This window comes from Tamandua tetradactyla, chromosome 7, assembly GCF_023851605.1.
Source record: "Tamandua tetradactyla isolate mTamTet1 chromosome 7, mTamTet1.pri, whole genome shotgun sequence".
Taxonomy (NCBI): Eukaryota; Metazoa; Chordata; class Mammalia; order Pilosa; family Myrmecophagidae; genus Tamandua; species Tamandua tetradactyla.
The window spans coordinates 154,265,774-154,288,687 of NC_135333.1; the positions used below are offsets into that span (position 1 = coordinate 154,265,774).

The window sequence follows — 22,914 nt, forward strand, 5'->3', positions numbered from 1 at the left end:
TTTCTTGACAAAATATGACTCTTTACCCTTTATATCTCAATTTAATTTGGGTAGATTACTGTTTAAAGTTTTAGATTTGTTATGATACCAATTTCATATTTCATCTTTACTTTTGGCTGAAGTTTTTCATATGTAAATTGAGTAGATTAAAAAAAATATTCTGCTGGAATGTAGAATTTCATGAATGGATGTTGCCACTTTGATCTTTAAAGTTTCTGAAATTGGTCTGTGGAAAATCTTTAGTATTTTGGGTTAGTATTTTTTATTTATTTTTTTCTTAAGACTAGCCAAAGCAAATGAAAATTAGGTGATTTATAATATGAATGTAGTTTTTGACCATCCTCCAGTTTTTATGTTGGTATTATTGATTTCTAGTAGAAACATTCTGAAACTAAATTAATTCTGAAGAAATTCATGCTGTTTGACTAAATTGTTTTATAAATTTTAATTAAGAAAAATTACAAATAATGTAATAAATATAGTAACATCTTTTTGAGTATCAGGCATTTATTTTATGTGCTTTGTACATATTAATTCATTTGTGTTTACTGTTAGATCCATGAATTTAGGTACTAATTAAAACATTTTGTTTTTTCGTGTAAAAAGACAGAGGTTTGGAGAACTTACATAAACTGCCTAGAATTACACAGCTAGTAAGTGATAGATCCAGGATTTGAAACTCAGCAGTCTAGCCCTAGAGTCTATTTTTAATTGACTCATTATGCTGCCTTTCCAGTAAATTTACATCTGTTTTAGTTTGCTAGCTGCCAGAATGCAATATACCAGAAACGGAGCGGCTTTTAAAAAGGGGAATTTATTAAGTTGCTTGTTTACAGTTCTAAAGCCGAGAGAACGTCCCAATTAAAACAAGCCTATAGAAATGTCCAATCAAAGGCATCCAGGAAAACATACCTTGGTTCAAGAAGGTCGATGAAGTTCATTCAGGATTTCTCTCTCAAGTGAGAAGACACATGGCGAACAGGATCAGGGTTTCTCTTTCAGCTGGAAAAGGGCACACGGGGAACACGGCATCATCTGCTAGCTTTCTCTCCTGACTTCCCCGGGAGGTGTTTTCCTTCTTCATTTCCAAATGTTTCTGGCTGATGGAATCTCTGCTTCTCGTGGCTGTGTTATTCTGCTCTCTCCGAATCTCTCTCCAAAATGTTTCCTCTTTTATAGGATTCCAGTAAACTAAGCAAGACCCACCCAAGTGGGTGGAGACACGCCTCCACCTAATCCAGTTTAACAACTGCTCTTGATTAAATCACATCTCCAGGGAGATGATCTAATTACAGTTTTAAACATACAATACTGAATAGGGATTAGAAGAAACGGCTGTGTTTACAAAATGGGAATTAGATTAAAACATGGCTTTTCTAGGGTACATGCATCATTTCAAACCAGCACAACATCTAATACGTAATCCTTATTTACTCTTGTTATACAATATTACCACTCTTCATGTTGAAACAAATGTAACAATTTGAGGTTTATTCATTAATTTAATTAGCACCTTCTGTGTACTCAGCACTTTTCTAGGCACTGTAGATACAGCATTACCCTAAACAAATAACCATCCTGATCTTTGCCAAGCATATTTCCTAGTGTAAATATTTTTCTATATTAATATAGAATTGGAGAAAACTGCCAAATTTCATTGTAGAATATTTGGTGAAAATGAAAAAAATCCAATGTTAATTATAAGCAAATGATTATTTTTGTTTGTTTTCTCATGAAGCTTCTGTCTGCTGTTTTAAGAACATTTTAATCAGGAAAAATGTTTCTTTAATTTTTAAGTGCCTGATAATACATTCCTAGAAATATCAGTGTAAATAGATGGAGATATGGAGATATTAAGGGATTTTTTTTTTTGCTCCTGATGCTTGCTTTTCAGATGATACTGCTCTTTTAAAAGTTTACACTAATTTTTTAAGTATGAGTGATACTGAAATAATTCAACATTTTCACATAGGCCCAGTTACTATGTTACCACTCATAGCAGACGCTTGCTTAGATTAATGCTAGCTTCCAAATGTTGCTTTATTTAAAAAAAATTTTTTTAGAAAGTAATATGAAGCTCTGGATATTTTGCTTGTAAAAATTTTTTTCATTAAGTGTTGTATATTTAGTCCACTAGATGGTGCCAGCTCACTTTTTAGTGTGGAGATGCACCTCAGTGCCTCCTGTAAAGCTGAAAAATGATTTTACCCTTCTGCCTGTCTATGTGCCACAGTTTACAGATGAAACAAACAGACCCACATGGTTTTACTTCTACACCTGACCAAGGTGAGGCTAGAATCCAAGTTTCCTGATTCTTGTTTCGGTATTCTTGTTTCCACACATGTATAATTCTCAAAGATTTTTGCATTGAAATGGAAAATCTCAAGTGTAACAGCATATTTTGTACATGTGGATGAAAAACTACCAGGTTTAGCAATCACTAAACAGCTGAAAGTATCCACCAAATAATCACTTAATAAAACCTTTAACTTATTAAAAGCTTTAGCTTTGCTGTTCCTTACATGAATTTATTTCTGTGGTTTCAAGGATTGAACCATTGGCTCATTTCTGTGGGAAGAATTCTTTGAGATAGATATTTGTAGCAAGTAAGGTCAAATACACATTTTGCCATGGGCAAGGACCCTTTGAGAGGTAAACACAACTTAAGTTTATCTTGTGGGACAGGGAACTTTTAAAAAGTTGATCAAGAATATATTGAAGTAGTAGATAAGAATATTCAAGCATAGTTTTCATATTTTAAAAATTATATTTAAGTCCTTTGAAAGAGGTTCTTGAATATTTTTATTTCTGTAGCTATTGTTGGTTTTATTTTGTTCTGAATGAGGACCTAAAAGAAATATCAGATATTTTGACTGGAGCTTTCTCAGAAATGTTGAGAAACTAATAGTATACTTAAATTAGGCTTGCTGTAAGTATGTTGCTCAGTTTTCATACTTCATTTGACAACAGTGAGTTTGTTGGATTAAAAAAGGATGAGTAGCAACCAACTCTACCTTTTCCCATCTAGATACCCCTTTTGATCCAAGTGCCTTTGTTGGATCAAGATGCTGTTTAATCAGTTGTACATAAACTTTTCTGAATGTGCGTTATCCCCTATTCCTCCTTCAAGATTTAGCTCAAACCTCTCCTCTCTCTGAAACCTTATTTGACCACCAGAGTTTTATGTGTTTTTTTTTCAATTCCCTGTTTTTTAGAATAATTGTCAGTAAAAACAAATAATATTTACCTATATTAGTACCCACCCATGAAAGTACTATACAAAGTGCTTTAAAATATCTTTTTTTATCTTCCCAAATATATGAAATCACCCTCACTCCACAAGTAAAGGAACTAAGGTTCAGAGAAGTTAAGTAACTTGTCTACTTCCACACGGCTAGCTTTGGAACAGGCCTGCTTTATTGAAACCCGGGACTGCCTCCCTCCAGGGCCTAGTCATTGCTTATTATGCCATGCTCCCGCTTGATTATTTGTGATACTGCTATTATGAGCTTAATCATGGAGAAAAAGTTATATACCTGACTGCCATGATGATTGATATAATTATTCTCTATGTGATTTTTTTGTTTTAAATATTTTGAGAACATTCTATTTAGTACATGAAAATTAGTGTGTTATATGTTTCTGTTGAATTGACCAGTTTTATCATTTTTAAATGTCTCTTTTCATCTGTAGTAGTGCTTTCCCCCTTAAAAATCCTTTGTGCCTGGGGCGGACAATGGTGGCTCAGTGGCAGAATTCTCACTTGCCTTGCAAGAGACCTGGGTTTGATTCCCGGTGCCTGGCCATGTGGAAAAAAAAAAAACAAAAAACATTAAAAGTCTTTTTTGTCTGATACAAATATAACCAAATCTGCTTTTTTTTTTGGTTTAGTATAGTGGCTTTCAAGCTGTTTGGATTCAGATACCCTTTACACTCTTAAAAATCATTGAGGGCTTCAGTATAGGTAACATATATCAATATTTACTGTACTAAAAATAAACTGTTATTCATTTACTTTACATTCATGACAGGTTTATACGTAATATATTTTCTCTGAAACAAAAGTGTAGTGAGAGAAAAGGGACATTGTTCCACATATTTGTAAATCACTTTAATGTATAGCTTAACTGAAGTTAGTTGGAGTCCCATATTTGTCTCTCTATTCAATTTGCTACAATATTACATATCTGGAATATGTAGCTTCTGGAAAACTCCATAATATATTCTTATTTCTTTAAAAGCAGTTTTATTACGATATAGTCACTTACCATACTATCCATCGAACATGTATACCCAATGGCTTTTAGTATCATCACAGAGTTGTGCATTTATCACCACAATCAATATTAGAACATTTTATTTACTCCAAAAAGAAAAACTCCATACTTCTTGGCAGTAACCTATTAATCCCTCTATTCTTTCCCAGCCCTACATAACCGCTAATCTAACTCTGTCTCCATACATTTATTTATATTTACATTTTATATAACTATAGTCATACAATATGTAGTACTTTGTGTCCAATTTCTTTCACTTGTCATGATTTTTAAATTATTTTTTTAATTAGAGAGGTTGTAGTTTTACAGAAAAATCATGTGAAAAATGCAACATTCCCATATAGTCCCCTCTTATTGATACTTTACATTATTGTGGTAGTTTTGTCGCAACTGCTGAAAAAATATTAAAATATTACTGCTAAATATACACCATAGTTTGTATTAAATGTATTTTGCCTATATATCACCTTATAATTAATACCTTGTAATAGTGTCCAACATTTTTTATAGTTCATGAAATAACATTCTTATATTATACAGTCCCATGTTTTATCTTCAAACTTGTCTTTCTAATAACATAACATAAAACTTGCCCTTTCAACCACATTCACCAACATAATTCAGTGCTGTTAATTATGCTCACAGTAATGTGCAAGTATTACCCTGTCCCTTTCCAAACATTACAATCAAGCTAAATAGAAATTCTGGACAAATTAAGCATCAGGTCCCCATTCTCTACCCTGTTTCTTCCAGTAACCTATATTCTGGACTCTGATTCTGTAGGTTTGCTTATTGTAATTAGTTCATGTCAGTGAAATCATGCTATTTTTTCCTTTTGTGTCTGGCTTATTTCATTCAACTTAATGTTCTCAAAGTTCATCCATGTGTTTGCATACATCAGGATTTCATTCCTTCTTACAGATGAGTAATATTCCATCATATGTATTTATCACATTTTGTTTATCTGTTGGTTGATGGACACTGAGTTGCTTCCATCTTCTGACATCTGTGAATACTGGCCCCTATGAACATCAGTTTGCAAATGCCTGTTTTAGTCCCTGCTTTCAGTTTTTCTGGGTATATACCTAGCGGTGAGGTTGCCAGATCAGGTGGCAATTCTATAATTAGCTTCCTGACGACCCGCCAAATTGTCTTCCACAGCAGCTGCACCATTCTACATTCCCACCAGCAGAGAATAAGTGTTCCCATTTATACACATTCCCTCCAAAACTTGTAGTTTTCTATTATTTTAATAGTGGCCATTCTACTAGGTGTGAAATGATACTTCATTGTGGTTTTGATTTGTATTTCCCTAATAACCAGTGATGTTGAACATCTTTTCATGTGCCTTTTAGCCATTTTTATTTTCTCCTTGGAAAATGTCTATTCAAGTCATTTGCCCATTTGTAATTGAGCTGTCTATCTTTATATTGTTGAGCTGTAGGATTTCTTTTCTGGATATTAAACTTGTACCATATTTGTAGTTCCAAATATTTTTTCCCCATTGAGTAGGTTACCTTTTCACTTTCTTGGCAAAGTCCTTTGGAGCGCAAATGTTTTTAATTTTGAGGAGGTCCTGTTCACCTATTTCTTCTTTTGTTGCTTGTGTTTTGGGTGTTAAGTCTAAAAAACCATTGCCTACACCAAGATCTTGAAGATGCTTCCCTATATTTTATTCTAGGAAGTTCATGATCCTGGTTCTTATATTTAGGTCTTCGATCCACTTTTACCTCATTTTTGCATATGGTGTGATATAAGGGTCCTCTTTCATTCTTTTTCATATGGATATCCAATTCTCTCAGCCCCATTTGTTTAAAGACTATTCTGTCCCAGTGAGTGGCTTTGGTAGCCTTGTCAAATACCAACTGGAAATAGATTTGAGACTCGATTTTTTGCACTCTCAATTAGATCCATTGATCCATTGGTCAATATGTCAATCTATAATGCCTGTACCTTACTGTTTTGCCCACTGTAGTTTTGTAATATGCCTTAAATTCTGGAAGTGTGAGTCCTTCAACTTCATTCTTCTTTTTCAATATATTTTTGGCTACTAGAGACACCTGCCCTTTCAAATACATACTTGACTTTTCCATTTCTGCAAAGTAAGCTGTGGGAGTTTGGGTTGGGATTACATTGACTTGTTTAATGTTGCTTTCTGTAGAAACATTGACTCTGTAAATGAATTTGGGTAGCATTGACATCTTAATGAAATTTAGTCTTTCAATCCATGAACATGAAATGTCCTTCTATTTATTTAGGTTTTCTTTGATTTCTTTTAGCAGCGCTTTTTAGTTTTCTATGTACAAGCCCTTTATGTTCTTTGTTAAATTTATTCCTAGATATTTGATTCTTTTAGTTACTGTTATAAATAGAATTATTTTCTTGATATCCTCCTCAGATTTCTTGTTACTAATGTATAGGAATACTGCTGATTTTTGCATGTTGATCTTGTATCCTGCCACTTTGCTGAACTCTTTATTAGCTCTAGTAACTTTGCTGTAGGTTTTCAGAACTTTCTTAGATAGGATCATGTCTTCTGCAAATATTGGAAGATTTATTTCTTTCTTTCCAATTTGGAAGCCTTTTATTCTTTTTTCTTGCCTAATTTCTCTAACTAAAAATTCTAGCACAGTGTTGAATAGAACTGGTGTCAGTGGTCATCTTTATCTTGTTCCATATCTTAGAAGGGAAGCAATCTTATCAGACTTTTACTATTGAGTACAGTGTTAGTGTGGGTTTTTCACAAATTTTCTTGAAATTTCTTATTTGACCCACTGATTGTTTAAGAATATGTTGTTTAACCTCCATATATTTGTGAATTTTCCAGTCCTCCACTTGTTACTGATTTCCAGCTGCATTCCATTTTGGTCAGATAATGTGCTCTGTATAATTTCAGTCTTTTTTAATTTATTGAGCATTGTTTTATGACACAACATACAATCTATCCTGAAGAATGATCCCTCAGCACTTGAGAAGAATGCATATCCTGCTGTTTTTTAGTGCAATATTCTGTATATGTCTGTTAGGTCTAGTTCATATATCATGTTTTTCAAGTTCTCTATTTCCATTGTATCTTCTCTTTTGTTGTCACTTCTATTGATGATAGTGATGTATTGAAATCTCCAATTGTTATTGTAGAGACATCTATTTCTCCCTTCAGTTTTGCAGTGTTTGCCTCATGTATTTTGGCAAACAAATACCTAACCCTGGTTAGATACATACATATTGTGATTACTTCTTCTTGGTTGATTGTTCCATTTATTAATATATTGTCCTTTTGTATCTTATAACAGTTTTGTATTCAAAGTCTATTATGTCAGATATTAGTGTAGCTACCTTGCTGGTTTGAAACTCTTATTACCCCAGAAAAGCCATGCACTTTAATCCTTATTTAATATTGTAGGGTGGAAGCCTTGGTTGATTGTTTCCATGGAAATTGACTTACCCAATTGTTGGTGTGGCCTTTTGATTGGTTGGAGCTGTGACTCCACCCATTCAAGGTGGGTCTTAATTAGCTTGCTGGGGTCCTTTAAAAGGGGAAACATTTTGGAGAAACCTTACACACAGATGCTTGGAGAACAGTTGCTTCATTGCCAACAGAGACACAGACATTTGGAGATGTTTGAAGTGCCGATAGAGCAGATACCTAGACACAAATGTTTGGTGATGCAGAGCCTGGCAGACATCACCCTGTGCCTTCCCATGAGATTCTAAGCAAGCCAGAACCCATAATTGTGTCCCAGAGGAGCTAAGTGAAGGAACCACTCGCATCAGAAGCTGGAAGCAACAGAACCAGAAACAAGGACCAGCAGATTTCAGCAACATGCCTTCGCATGTGAAAGAAATTGACCTTTCTTGAGTCAAGGTATCTTTCATTTTTATTGCCTCAGAACTGTAAACTTGTAAAGTAATAAATTCCCTTTTTAAAAGCTGCTCCATTTCTGGTATATTGCATTCTGGTCACTTTTAGCAAACCAAAACACTACCCCAGCTATTTTTTTTTTTTTTTTTTGGTTTCTCTTTTTGTAGAATATCTTTGTACAACCTTTCACCTTCAATGTATTTGTGTCCTTGGGTCTAAAGTGCATCTCTTATAGACAGAATATAGATGGATAATATTTTTTTTATCCATTCTGCCAATCTGTGTCTTTTGCTTCAGGAATTTAAACCATTAACATTTAATGTATTAGTGTATAGGCAATAATTACTTCAAATATTCTGCCTTTGGCTTCTATATGTCATATCTTATTTTTTGTCTCTATTTTTTAGTTACCTTTACTGATAGCCTTCATTTTTTTTTTTTTTTTTTTTTTTTTTTTTAAATAAAGACAGAGAAGGAAGGAAGGATAGAAGGAAGGAAGGGAGGAAGAAAGGGAAACATCTTTAAACATTTTCTTATTTTTATTATATTTTGTTTGTTTGTTTTTTACATGGGCTGGGGCCGGGAATCGAACCGGGGTCCTCCGGCATGGCAGGCAAGCACTCTTGCCCGCTGAGCCACCGCGGCCCGCCCCTAGCCTTCATTTTTATACTCTCCTCCATGCCTCTCTCTCTCTCCAGTCTTTTCCTTTCAGCCTGCAGAACTCCCTTTAGTATTTCTCATAGGACTGATCTTTTGTTGATGAATGATCTCAGTTTCTGTCTATTTGTGAATGTTTTAAAATCTCCCTCATTTTGGAAGGACAGGTATGCTGGGTAAATAATTCTTGGCTGGCAGTTTTTCTCTTTCAATATCTTAAATATATCATACCACACTTTCTCACTCCATAGTTGTTTTGGTTTGTTAATACTGCTAGAATGCAATATACCAGAAATGGTTTATTTTATTTTATTTTTTTTAAAGGGAATTTATTAAGTTACAAGTTTACAGTTCTAACATCATAAAAAGGTCCAAGCTAAGACACCCAGGAAAAGATACCTTGACTCAAGAAAGACCAGTGTCTGTCATATGGAAAGGCAAATTTCTGATATCTATTGATCCTTGTTCCTATTTCTGTTATTCCCACTTCTGATTCCAGTGGTTTTCTCTTTGCATCTGTGGGCCTTCACTTAGAGCCTCTGGAGCTAAACTCCTTGCCTGTTTAACATCTCCTGGAAAGGCACATGGTGACATCTACTGGGCTCTGTATCTCCAACCATCTATGTCTAGGCATCTGCTTTCTCTGTCAGCACTCCAAACATCTTCAGATATCTAACTCTCTGTCAGCTCTGTTCGCTCTGATGGCTCGGAGCTTTCTCTAAAATGTTTCCCCTTTTAAAGGACTCCAGTAAGCTAATCAAAACCCACCTTGAATGGGTGGAGCCACATCTCCATGGAAATAATCCATCAAAGTTTCCACACCACAATATTAAATGAGGATTAAATGAAACATGGCTACCCCCACAAGACTGGATTAGGTAAAAGAGCATGGCTTTTCTGGGGTGCAAAACAATTTCACACTGGCACAATGGTTTCTGATGAGAAATTGGCATTTAATCTTATTGCTATTCCCTTGTGTGACAAATTCTTTTTTCTTACTGCTGTTAGGATTCTTTCTTTATCTTTGACATTTGACATTCTGATTAATAGGAGTCTTAGAGGAGGTCTATTAGAATTTATTCTATTTGGAGTATATTGTACTTCCTGGACATGTATATTTATTTCTTCCATAAGAGTTGAGAAATTTTTGCCATTATTTCCTGAAATATTCTTTCTGACCTTTTTTCCCTTCTCTTCTCCTCATTGGACACCCATGATGCTTATGTTTGAGTGCTTCATGTTGCCATTCAGTTCTCTGAGAGTCTTCTCAAATTTTTTTGCAAGTATTTTAGGAATTCTCTAAATGAGAAGTTGAATATTTCTTCCTTTTTCCTCAGTACCCCAAAGGGACTTTGCAAATACTTTTTTATTTACTGTCCAAATTAATCTGGAATATATCAAGGCATCACATTAACCTGGACAAACCAACAAAATCTCACACCCTATTCAAGATTCCATATACTTATGGTGTTCAACTAAACTGATCATACAAGCTATATAATGTGCTACCCAAAATATAAATTTTACACCAAATAAACATCTCTCCATTTAGTCTCATACATGAATTGAAGTTTTAAAATATGGATGATATTATACTTTCCCCTGTATTCTGATTCAGCCCAGTCCTATCCAAATCAGCTTTATTCATATCTCTAGACAATCTGATTCCTTTTTTAACATTATTTAAACAGTTCCTGTATGAGGTACTGCTGAATTTCAAAGCTTCAGACTTCTAACTCTGAGTGTCAGATGTCACATAAATACCCAGAGTTCTTGGACTGACAAGGTTATATAAAAACAGCTCAGTATCTCAGAATTTAGAAATAACAGTTACAACTCCTGAATATGTGTAAGCTCTTACTGCTATAAGAGCTTGCAATCTAGGACCCTTTGCAATAGGACCCAACCTGATAACCCATGCTCTCAACTTCAGTTCTCTGAGTTTTATATTATACTTAGTCCGTGTAAGTGAGGCATGATAATATTTGTCTTTCTGTTTCTGACATTTCATTCAACATACAGTCCTTAAGGTTCATTCACCAAGTTGCATGCCTCGCAACTTAATTTCTTCTCACAGCTGTTCAGTAACCCATTGTATGTATACACCATAGTTCCCCCATTCCATTATGAATCATAAACACTGCCACCATAAACACCAGTGTGCAAACATCCATCCCTGTCCCCCACATTCAACCCTTCAGGTACAAACTGAGCAATGGGGTTGCAGGATCATATGGCAATCCCACTCCCAGTCACCACACTGCCCTCCAAGGGTCTGCACTTCTCAGTTTCTCTACCAACAGTAAATAAGTACATTTCTTTCTCTGCATTTTCTCCTGCACTTGTTTCTCTCTGTTCATTTTTAGACAGTTTTATTCACACAACATACAATCGTACCTAAGTAAATAGATGTGACATGCTTTCACCACCATAATCTATATGAAGACATTTCCTTTTCTTCCACAAAGAATCCACACCCCTCCCCCATACCATCTGCTTGATAACTTTAGTTTTGACATAATGCCTTTGTTACACATTCAGTGGAAGTATATTAAAATCTTCCTATTAACTATAGACCCTAGCTTGTATTGATTGTGGTTTTTCCTGTATACAATCCATTTTCAACATGTTTCAATGTTGACATTCATTTGTTCTCCTTGATGCAAAAAAATTTTTATTTGTACATTTAATCACCATCTTTATCCACTGTAGGCAGTTGTTATACCATCTCAGTCTTTATCCTCTATTTTCTGGTTACATATATGTTCCCAGCCCTTTTCCCTCAATCACACACACATTTGACTTCAATCAGTATACTTATATTATTGTCCTACAATCAGGTAGTAATGTGCTTTCCATTTCTGAATTTTTATAGTCAGTCCTATTGTACAATCTGAATCCCTGCAGCACCCAATCTCTTCCCTATTTCTGTTGCCTGATAACCTGTGTTCTTAACTTCAGTTCTCAAAGTTCACTCATTAATGTTAATTCATTTTAGTAATACCATACAGTATTTGTCCTTTTGTTTCTGGGGAAGTTCACTCAGCACAATGTCCTCAAGGTTCTTCTACATTGTTGCATGCTTCATGACTTTATTCTGTCTTACAGTTGTGTAATATTCCATTGTATGTATATACCAGAGCTTGTTTAACCACTTGTCTGCTGATAGACATTTGGGCTGTTTCCATATCTTGGCATTATGTAAATAATGCTGCTATAAACATTGGCATGCAAATGTCCATTTGTGTTCTTGCCTTCAATTCCTCTGATATATACATGGATTGCTTGATCATATTACAATTCTATACTTAGTTTCCTGAGGAATGACCAAACTGCCTTCCAGAGCGGGTGTACCATTTTATATTCCCACCAACAGTGGGTAAGTGTGCCACTTTCTGCACATCCTATTCAGCACTTGTTGTTTTCTGTTTTTTTGATAATGGGTGTCAAATGATATCTCATTGTGGTTTTGATTTGCATTCCCCTAATAGCCAGTGAAGCTGAGCACACTTACCCACTGTTGGTGGACCAATTGACATTTGCATGCCAATGTTTATAGCAGCATTATTTACATAATGCCAAGGTATGAAAACAAAATTGTTCTTTTTATTAATACATAGTGTCCTTCTTTGTCTCTTCTGTTTTACATTTGAAGTTTAATTTGTCAGACATTAGTATAGCTACTTCTGCTCTTTTCTGATTTTAGTTTGCATGAAATATCTTTTCCCAATCTTTTACTTTCAACCTATTTTTGTCCTTGGGTCTAACATGAGTCTCCTGAAGACAGTATATAGATGAGTCTTGTTTTTTAATCCATTCTGCCAGTCTGTGTCTTTTGATTGGAGAGTTTAATCAACATTGATACTTAATGTTGTTACTATAAAGGCAGAACCTTATTCTACCATTTTGTCTTTTGGATTTTATACACCATATCTATTTTTTCTCTTTTTACCTTTACTGATAGTCTTCATTTTTACAGTGTTCTCCAGACCTCTCTCTCCTATCTTTTCCTATCTGGCTGTAGTGCTCCCTTTAGTAGTTCTTACAGAGCTGATCTCTTAGTCACAATTTCTCTCAGTGATTGTTTGTCTGAAAATGTTTTAATCCCCCCTCCTTTTTGAAGAACAATTTTGCTGGGTATTAAATTCTTGATTGGTAGTTTTTCTCTTTTAGAATCTTAAATATATTATACCTCTGCCTTCACACCTCCATGGCTTCTGCTGATAAATCCACACACCATCTTATTGAGCTTTCCTTGTATGTCTGGATTGCTTTTCTCTTGCTGCTTTCAAAATTCTCTCTTCGTCTTTGACATATGACAATCTAATTAGTAAGTGTCTTGGAGTATGTCTGTTTGGTTCTATTCTGTTTGGGGTATGCTTCACTTCTAGGATCTGTAATTTTATGTCTTTCATAAGAGATGGAAAATTTTCAGTGATTATTTCTTCCCTTAGTCTTTCTCCTCCTTTACTCTTCTCTTCTCCTTCTGGAACACCCACAACACATATACTCATGCACTTCATGTTGTCGTCACTTCCTGGATACCATGATCCTATTTTCCCTTTCTTTTTCCTATAGTTTCTTTTCTGTGTCAAATTTCAGATATCCAGTCCTCTAGTTCACTAATCCTTTCTTCTCCCTCTTCAAATCTATTGTTGTAAATTTCTGTTGTTTTTTCATGTCTTCTGGTGTACCTTTCATTCCCATAAGTTCTGTGATTTGTTTTTTCAAACTTTTGAGTTCTTCTTTTTGTTTGCCCAATGTCTTCTTTATAGTCTCCCTCAATTTGTTGATTTGATTTTTGGTGAGATTTTTCATGTCTTTTCAAACATCCTGAATTAGATGTTTCAATTCCTGTGTCTCATTTGAAGTGTTGGTTTGTTCCTTTGTCTGGTCCATATCTTTGATTTTCCTGATATGACTCATTATTTTTTGCTGGCATCTAGACATTTGATGTTTAGTTTATTCAGAAGGTTATTTTCACTCTTTTACCTGGGATTTTCTTGATGGATAGCTTTGTTCTCTGTTTTTTGACATTCAATTCAACTTATTCTGGACCTCAAGCCTAGGTTCTTTTTAACTGATCAGAATTTTTCAGTTGATTTTCTGTTTCTTGTCCTGCCTATATGAAGGCTTTTTTTTTTTTTTTTAGAAGGGTCTCTTCAGATATTATAGACCCAGTCAGATTTTCCCAGACTAGACAGGCCCATATCTCAGGAGGAAAAGGTAGCCAGCCTGAGTTTTCCCTGAGGGTGAGACCCAGCAAGTTGTCACACTCTCCTATGAAGCCTCTAGACTCTGTCCTTTTCCTTTCCTGCCCAGAATGTGGTGCTTATCTGCCAGTAGCTCCTCACCAGCTTAAAGTGATTCAGTGTCTTTAATTTCAGCAGATTCTCTCTGCCAGGGGCATGGTTGAGACAGAGGTGAGGTAGTAGGATGGCTTTGATTGTTTCTGTTTTCCAGTCCATGGGGCCTGAATTCCTTGAAAGAGGTATTCCAGTTGAGCTGGGTCCTGTCCCCCTTTTCTTGGGGAAGTTACACCTTTTAGGGAATTAATCCCTTTTACCTAACTAGTTACTTTGTCTCTTGGACAAGCTTAATTTTGTCCTTGCCTGGGGCAGTGCTGGAGCCTGAGAGTGCTTCCAGTTCTATCTAATGAGCTGTTTAAAGAGTAAAAAAAAAGCCTTTTAGAACCAGATCCCCACTCCTCAGGTTTAACAATCAAGAGTTTGAGTTCGACATGGCTCTGCGTATCTCCAGACTCTATATGTCCCCTTTTCTTGAGGTTCAGCCCTTTTCCAGTATTTTCTTTTTCCATTAGCCCTGACTTCTCACTGCCAGGGCAAAAACTCCTGGTTCCTTTGATACTTATTCCAGGTTTATCTATGCTGAGGGCCTGTTTTCAGTATCACAATTTGTTAATTCTGTAAGTGGAGCTTGGTTGTGTTAAGCCCTTGCTACTAGTAAAATCTATTTCCTTTCCCCTTGGGGAACCAGCCTCTGTGGTTTGGGGGACTTACAGTTCTGTTTCTTATGTGTTTCTTGGGGATGATACACCCTTTAAGGAATTAACTTCTTTCACCTGACTAGTTACGATTGAATTCTGGTTTAAAACATTCATTTTCATCTAACTTCCTTGTAGACAATTTACTAAGATGGTACACCACATTTAAAACTTATAAGAGCATTTTAAAACAATACAGTAGGAAGATTATAGGAAAATGTCTTGATTTAAAAACTTTAGACTATATCCATTGGTTTTCTTATATTAAAGATGATAAAATTATCATATTTGCACTTTTCTTCCACCTCTGCTCTGCCTCTTTCCAGTTTTTTCAGTCCTTTTTTGTTGTTGTTATTGTTTAGCAATTTATTAAAACATTTGCTTTTAATTAATATATTTTAGATAATATCTAACTCCTCTTTAAGAAAAAGAATAAATTAGAATGTGTTCATACATTCTTCAATGCTTTTTCCCCTTGCAATTTTTACTATTATTCATATCATGATTTATGACATTTCCTACTCAACTCATATATCCTGCAACACCTTCAGATCTGCATGAAAATGGCTCACTAATATTTCTTTTTATAATTTCTTTTATCTCACTGACTGAATTATAAAGCTTTTTTTTTTTTTTTTTTGCATGGGCAGGCTCCAGGAATCAAACTCAGGTCTTTGGCATGACAGGCGGGGATTCTGCCACTGAGCCACCATTGCATCACCCTGGATTACACAGCTTTTTTAAAGTATTATTTTGGAAATATGGGCTAATGGACATTTAATTCCTTCACATTTAAGAATAGCTGTCATTGCCTTCTTACTTTACTGAGAATGTAGCTCTACATTACATTCTGTTTTTAGGTCACACTTTCTTTCTCTTGATACTTTGTAGAGATTGCTCCATTGCACCTATGCTTTTAAAGGAGTTGCTGTGGCAAACCTTGAAGCTTACTTGATTCTTCTCTCCTCATAACTCATTTCTTTAGACTGTATCCATTGGCTTTCTTATATTACAAGAAATATTATATTTATCTCAATACTGGAATAACATTTTCTTTGTCCTTAATTGATAATATCCAGGAAATAGCTTATTGTCAATAAATCACATACATTTTTCTTAATGTACTCTTTTTCAAACCACAAATCAAGTTACTCCATTTCTGAAAAATATTGTTTTATATATTTGAAAACTTTTTGGTTTGGGGTTATTTTCAGTGATGCATGTTTGGGTTGTCTTTGTCTATATTTCATGTTAATTACTATTTTATTTATTTAATCTATGTCTTAATTTTCTTCTGCTGGTTCTTCACACTTTAAATTCAGTGTGATTATCTCCTCTTTGAGGGAAATTCCGTCATTGTACATTCTGTGCAATGTTGTTTCTAAATTATTTATTCACTTATGGTGTTATTTTGGTCATTTGTTTACCTAACTCTGTTGTTTTAATATCTTTGAGTTCTTGTTATGTTGTTTCTTTAAAATATTCTTTAATAACCCAAAGCATACTTAACTTATTTCCTTCTTTCTTGAATTGTTTTCTTCAGAAGAGAATCCTTACTGTATTAGTTATGTATGGTTGTGAAGCATATTATCCCAAGTCTTAGCAGTTTAAAACAATGAACATTTATTGCCTTTCATTGTCTGGGAGTGGCTTAGGTGGATGATTCTGTCTCAGGGTCTCTCATGAGGTTGTAATCAAGCTGTTGACCAGGACTGCCTTCATCTCAAGACTCAGTGAAGCTGAAGGATATGCTTCCAAGCTAAATCACATGATCGTTGGCAGGGTTCAGTGCCATTCAATTCTAAATGCTTCCTTTTTACTCATTAGGCAAATTTTTAAAATTATGTGATCAAAACTTGCTTCTTTGAAAATGTACCTTCTCCCTTCAGCTTATAGTTAGCTCCTTATTTTAGAATATCAGAACAACTCACTTTTTTTCCCCATTTAACTGAATTTTTATAAAGTTTATCGTCTTAAATCTAAGTATGCCCTCCTGTCTATATACAATTTTCTTCCATTTAGGCTATAACAAACCCATATAGTAGATATTAACATCGTATTTTCTCAAGCTTGTCAATACTTCTGTTCAATAATTTTTTCTTTTTAATCAGTATTAGATTCAGAATAACAGTTCTCTTCAGATTTGCTCTGATGTTTTCAAGTATGTATTATTTTAAAATATAAATTTTCATTAAAAAGTTCAAGCAATAGAGAAGTATATAATATAAACAGTGAAGTATTATTTGTCTGCTTTTACCTTCTTTCTCTTATTTTGCTGGAGTATCCACTATTAACAGTTACTTATAAATAATTCCAGACTTTGTCCTATGCAATCCAAATGTAGATGTGTAGATTTGGATTTAGGTCTACCGAGTAGCTAAAAGCCTATGTATCCAACTTAGATTTTACAAAAATAAGATATCATGGACATCTTTCCATGTGAATACATCATGTTTAAGATTTACATATTCATTTTATGGATACTTCATAATTAATTTAACTTCTCCCTTATTTATGAATATTTAACTTGACTCCATTTCTGTGTATTTTTAAAAAAAATGTAGCAAGAACACCTCAATATACAATAGTTATGTGGGTACTACTTTATAATGGATTGCTTGAAGTTGAAAAGTTCAAATATTTCTCAATATTCAGAGGCTCAATTGGAAGTATAATTATTCTGTGAGTAGTATCAACAGATTATTGAATCAACCATCTTCCCTTCTCTGTATATTGATTGAAAATCATAGCTTCTTTTAAAATTTGAAATAACTAATGAGATTTATTTAGTTATTCCTAGCCTAACCTGTTGCACACAAATAGTTGTTTCTAATACAGTCCCATAGTGGAAGCATGTCTAGTATGTTAAGTAAATAACAAGGAGGTCAGCATGTTAGAGTAGATTGAGGAAAGGAGATAGTAGTAGAGGATGAATTCAGAGAGGTATTGAGAGACCAGTAACATAGAACCTCGTAAGCATTTTACTGACTTTGAAGGACTTTCTATTATCAAAAATCTGAAAAGTAATATACACTCATTTTCTCCACTTTCAAAGCAGTGTGGCTTCCATCCGTATCACTCCTACTTCTGCCACTAGCAAAATCAGTTACTTCATCACTACCAAAGCAGTGACCTCTTTTTCACTGTTTTGCCAACTCTGCCTGATGCTCTTGGCCATATAAAAGTCAATGTAAATTGAAGTACCTTACATTGTAAAGTGTATATAATTATTTTATTTTCCTTCTTATTGGCCACTCCCTTCATCACAAAATTTTGTCTGTCTTTTTCTTTTTAATATGATTCTCTCCCAGTTCTTTTGCTTTGTCTACTGTTGTCTTTCATCCTCCTTTGCCAGCTCCTTTGTCTTTACTTGGTGTGTAAACTAAAGTTTTATTCTTGTTTCTCTTCTTGGGTTTTCCATTAATAGCTTTGCAAATGCATTACCTATTTTAAATAACAGAAAAGTCTATTTCAGATTAGCTCTAAAAAACTTAAGAGCAGTGTCCATTTTTCTAAAAAAATATTAAGCCTATGAAAATAGATTGCTAAAGACATTTCAATATTTGATAAAGGATCTTTTGTTTTATGCAAAAACTAATCTATATTAATTGGCATTTCCTTCTGCCTGGAATGTTCTTCATTTGCTCCAGTGTGTCTATTGATGTTCATTAGATATGATTATAAGACAAAGTCAACTCCTAAGATTTTCTCTTCCAGCAATCTTTGCTACATTCCAGTTCATGTATATTTGTTATTATGTGTAATGTACCATTTCTAATTCCTTGAAACTGATAATATATAATTGATCTGTTGGTACTTTTACTTAATCAAATATTTGATAGTGCAGGACAATTTATTCCTGATAACATCAGATAATAATTTTCTCTAATTCATAATTTCTGTTTTACCTAATAGGAAAATACCAGTGCATTGATCCTAGATAAATATTTTATTAAGTATGGTTACTGGATGAATTTTGATTTTGGTCTCCCTTCCTTCAATACATCTGCAATGCATTTGCTCTCTTATATTTGATAGTATATAATTTATTTCTAAGTATAATTATTTATTTTGGGGAGTAATAATCATCCATAATATTATTGACTAGTTTAATTTAAATTATTAGACATACTGTACTTTTGAAATTTTTGAATATGTATATATTTGGAATGTATGAAATATTTTTACAGTACACTCATAATCTTAACTACCTTATTTGGATTTTACAAATATAAGGTAGAATTAAATTTTCCTGTGAGATCTTGATAATATTTCTTGAGTTTTCATTTTATTTCTCTATTTATGATATAAGCACAGTATCTTAGCTTTTTATCTGTAAATCACAATATATACTGAAAAGAATAAACTTGATTAAACAGTTTAAATTCCACCATGATGAATTTATCACATAAATTCCAGATATTAATTTTTGTATGTGTTTTTGTAACTTTTGAGAGTTGTCTAATTCAATTTAGTGTCAAATACATTTTTTTGTAAAATAGCTCAGGTCTACTCCAACATTTAATTGAAAAAAAATATTTTGTGGGGGTGTGACTATAAAATCAGAGTAAAACTCAATTTTCAAAGTTTAGTTTCAGTGACTCGCATTTGTAGAATCCTTATTAAGACATTTTTTTGACTCATAATGCTTATTCTAGTTCTTAAACCCTATTCCACTTTCTAGACTAAAATTCTTTCATATGGTAGGATAGTACCTACACAGAACATAAAATCCAATATCCAATCTAAAGCACATTTTCTAGATTTTTAATTTCTTCCATAAAATTTTTCAGACTTCTTCAGCATCTCTTTCCAATGTCAACTTCTGATGGCTTATTTACATAACCTTCTCAATTTCTTTCTTATGATGACTAGGCTATAGTTTATAAGACTTCTTTAATTTTTTTTTAAATAGTATCATATTGATTTTAAAGTTTAAGTGGGCAAAAAGGAGACCACTCTAGAGTCTTGAAATAGCTGAAGAGTTTGATAATACTTAATTAGTTCTAATATGGTTCTTCATTTGGCAATCTTAGGTAGAGATTTCAAAGGTAGGAAAAATATACAAATATTACACATGCAGCCTTTACTAAAGAATGAAAATGCAAAGTCCCTGACACTGAATTGAATACTGTTTTTAAAATCAGTTCCTTCTATCTCTCCTTATCCGTTATCATTTAAAAACAAAACATTCAGAGCCCAGTGTAGCCTTTTGTGTTACGTTAATGTATATCCCTCCCCCCCCCAGATTAAAATTTGAATAAGAACACAGGGTATGTTTCACCAACATTTTGAGCTTTTTTCACTTATAATGAGAAAATTAGAAGTGGGAAAATGTAGAGGTGCAGTCATTTAAGAAAAAAATAATTGAAACTCTCTTAGAATCTGGAGGAATATATGACACAAGTGATCTTAGAAAATTTTTCTTCCAGGTGGTTTAGAATCTTTGAAAAATCTTCAGCAACTAGTGGTGGACCACAATCAGTTAATCAGCACAAAAGGTCTTTGTGATACTCCTACCGTAATATACCTGGATTGTTCATATAATCATCTCACGGAAGTTGAGGGCATTGCAAATTGTGGATTGCTCCAAATTTTAAAATTACAGGGAAATTATCTAAGTGAGGTAATTGTTTTTTATTAATTTATTTCTATGATTAATACAATTTTCTTTTGCTAGAAATATCAACTGCACATTTTAAAAGTATTTTTGAATATTTTTCTTTGTTTTATGCTTATCCATTGCATTTTATTTCTATTTCACTCTGAACTGTTGCATATTTCATTGAAAAATGTTAAACAGTTACAATATTTTATAAATGAATCTAATTTATAGTTAGCTTTTTCATAATACTAAAGCATAATAATGACTTTTCAGTTATATTTCTGTATATACTACCAAACTTATCTATCAAGAAATTCTAATTACAATTTGTCATGAAGTATTTTTTATAAAAAAACAAGTTAAAAAATTATGAAGTCAGTTGGTAGAAATTTTACTCACGCTAAAATTATCATATTATACTTTGATGTTTAATATCCTGCTTACCATAGTATAGCTATTGTTTGTTTTGGTAGGTTTATATATTTTTAAGTCTGGTTAAATGAAAAAAAATATTTAGATTGACATACACTAATGAATCAAATTTAAATATAGCTTCCATCTTTGGAAAATCATGTCTTATTGAGAGAATTACATTTGGATGATAACAGTATTTCAACTGTGGAAGGATTTTCTTCATACTGGTTGCCTTTACTACAAAATCTTACTCTCTCTCAAAACAGGTAATAAAATACTCTGCTTAAGAATAAATATAGTGAATGATTGCTTAAAATAATTGTGTGATGTTCTTAAGCTGTGGAAATGCTGTTGGGTTTTTCTAATAATTTGATGGAAGCACACTATAATAAATTATCACACAAATTATAAAAATAATTTTTTAGAGAATTAAAAAAAATTAAAGTAGTATATTGAAATGCCCTAGAATGTTTGTAGAACTTTAGTCTATCCTCATTTTGTTTCTTCTCAAGATTGACTCATAGAAATCTCTCAGGACAGGTTTGTTTATAATTGAAAAGAATATAATCCTTGGGAAATTCAGGAGGTAGTTAATTTAATTCAGAAGGATGCCTCATTCTCTCAAATGGTATTTATTAAGTCTTGGAAGAACAATTTTTAAGCTGCTCTCAACTTGCATGTCTTTTTGTAACTGTTAAGATTGATTTAAATTTGATTTCCCAAAGGATATAAAATAACACTTAAAAAAATAGCTTAACATTAAATCAAAATGGGTACCTGCCATGGAAGATTCATTTGAGACCACCAAACATCTGGATCTTTGAAGAAAGAAAACTGTCTAAAACCAAAACAGGAGTGCAATATGTGTACTTCTCCCTCTGCTAAATATTTCATTGAGACCTATTCACTCTAATATGATTAATTTGTTCATCAAAGGCAAATGGATTAGGAAAAAGAATCACTTTAACAAGAAATTGCTTCTTTGTGATATACAATTCTTGCAAAGCAAGAACAAGGACAACCCAATTTTGCTATCTATCTATGTATATATACATATTTTTCCAAAAAATATATAAAATTGCCTCTCAATCTTTGTCACAATAGTGTTCATCCTTTGAATGAATATGTCTCAAATGAATTAACCTCCAGCTACTAAACTTTGACAAATGAAAAACTGAATTGGAATTCAAAATTCCCTCAAATTGTTTTAATCAAACCAAAATTATGAAATTTGATTTTTGTTTAAAAGGACATTTATTTTTAGAGCCAGCTCCATCAGGTAAAATTATTTAAGTAATTTGGTCCATCGGCAAATCTAGTGGACCTTTTCAGAGTATTCCTCAGGCAAGAAATACATTTTCAAAGTGAAATATTCAGCTATATTTTGAACATATGCAGTATATCACTCAGTAATTGACATATCTAGTATATTTTATAAAGGTGGATCTCAAAACACATTAGTGAGTACAATAATCCTTGAAGAGATTAGAAAATATTTAAGTCAAGAACATTGTTTGCCAAGTAATGCCTTTAATTTCTTTGGACAATTTAAATCATCAGAGAAGTATTCTACTTCTAAAAGTTAAAAAGAGTATTAACTAATAGACTTGTTGCTCTACCAAGCAGATATGGCTTGTTGCTCTTATCAGTTTTGTATGATTAGGGATTATGGAAACTATATCATACAAATTATTTTAGAGTTGACAGCAGTAGCTGCTATAATTAATCCAAATTGTTCTTATTTATAATTGGATTTGCTTAGCCTTATAAACTTTGAATATTGAGGTAGTACTGTATTACTTTGGGATACAAAAATGAATAATATAGGTCTTTACCTTCAAAGAGACTTTAAGAAAAAATAACTTAATCTTTTAAGCTTATCTAGGAAGAAAGTAACTTATTATTATATAATATACACTGTTTAGGATTTCTAAATAATACTGTCTCTTATATTTGAATATACTCTTATGGGTCTCTCAAAGCTCTTTGCAGCATGTCATCTTCTATCACTTCTGAGGTCACTTTGGAAATATGATGGGCAGAATTAGATATACAGAGTAGTAAAATTATTTCCTAAAACCATAGTATAAAATAA

General features: G+C 33.2%; 1 protein-coding gene across 1 annotated transcript in view; it reads left to right on the forward strand.

Annotated features, from left to right (window-relative positions):
- The window catches only part of LRRIQ1 (leucine rich repeats and IQ motif containing 1), a 240,336-nt gene that overhangs the window by 40,018 nt on the left and 177,404 nt on the right, over positions 1–22,914 (forward strand). Inside the window, 2 exon segments of the mRNA XM_077111533.1 lie at positions 20,233–20,426; positions 20,958–21,085. Coding sequence (XP_076967648.1) covers positions 20,233–20,426; positions 20,958–21,085 — 322 coding nt within the window.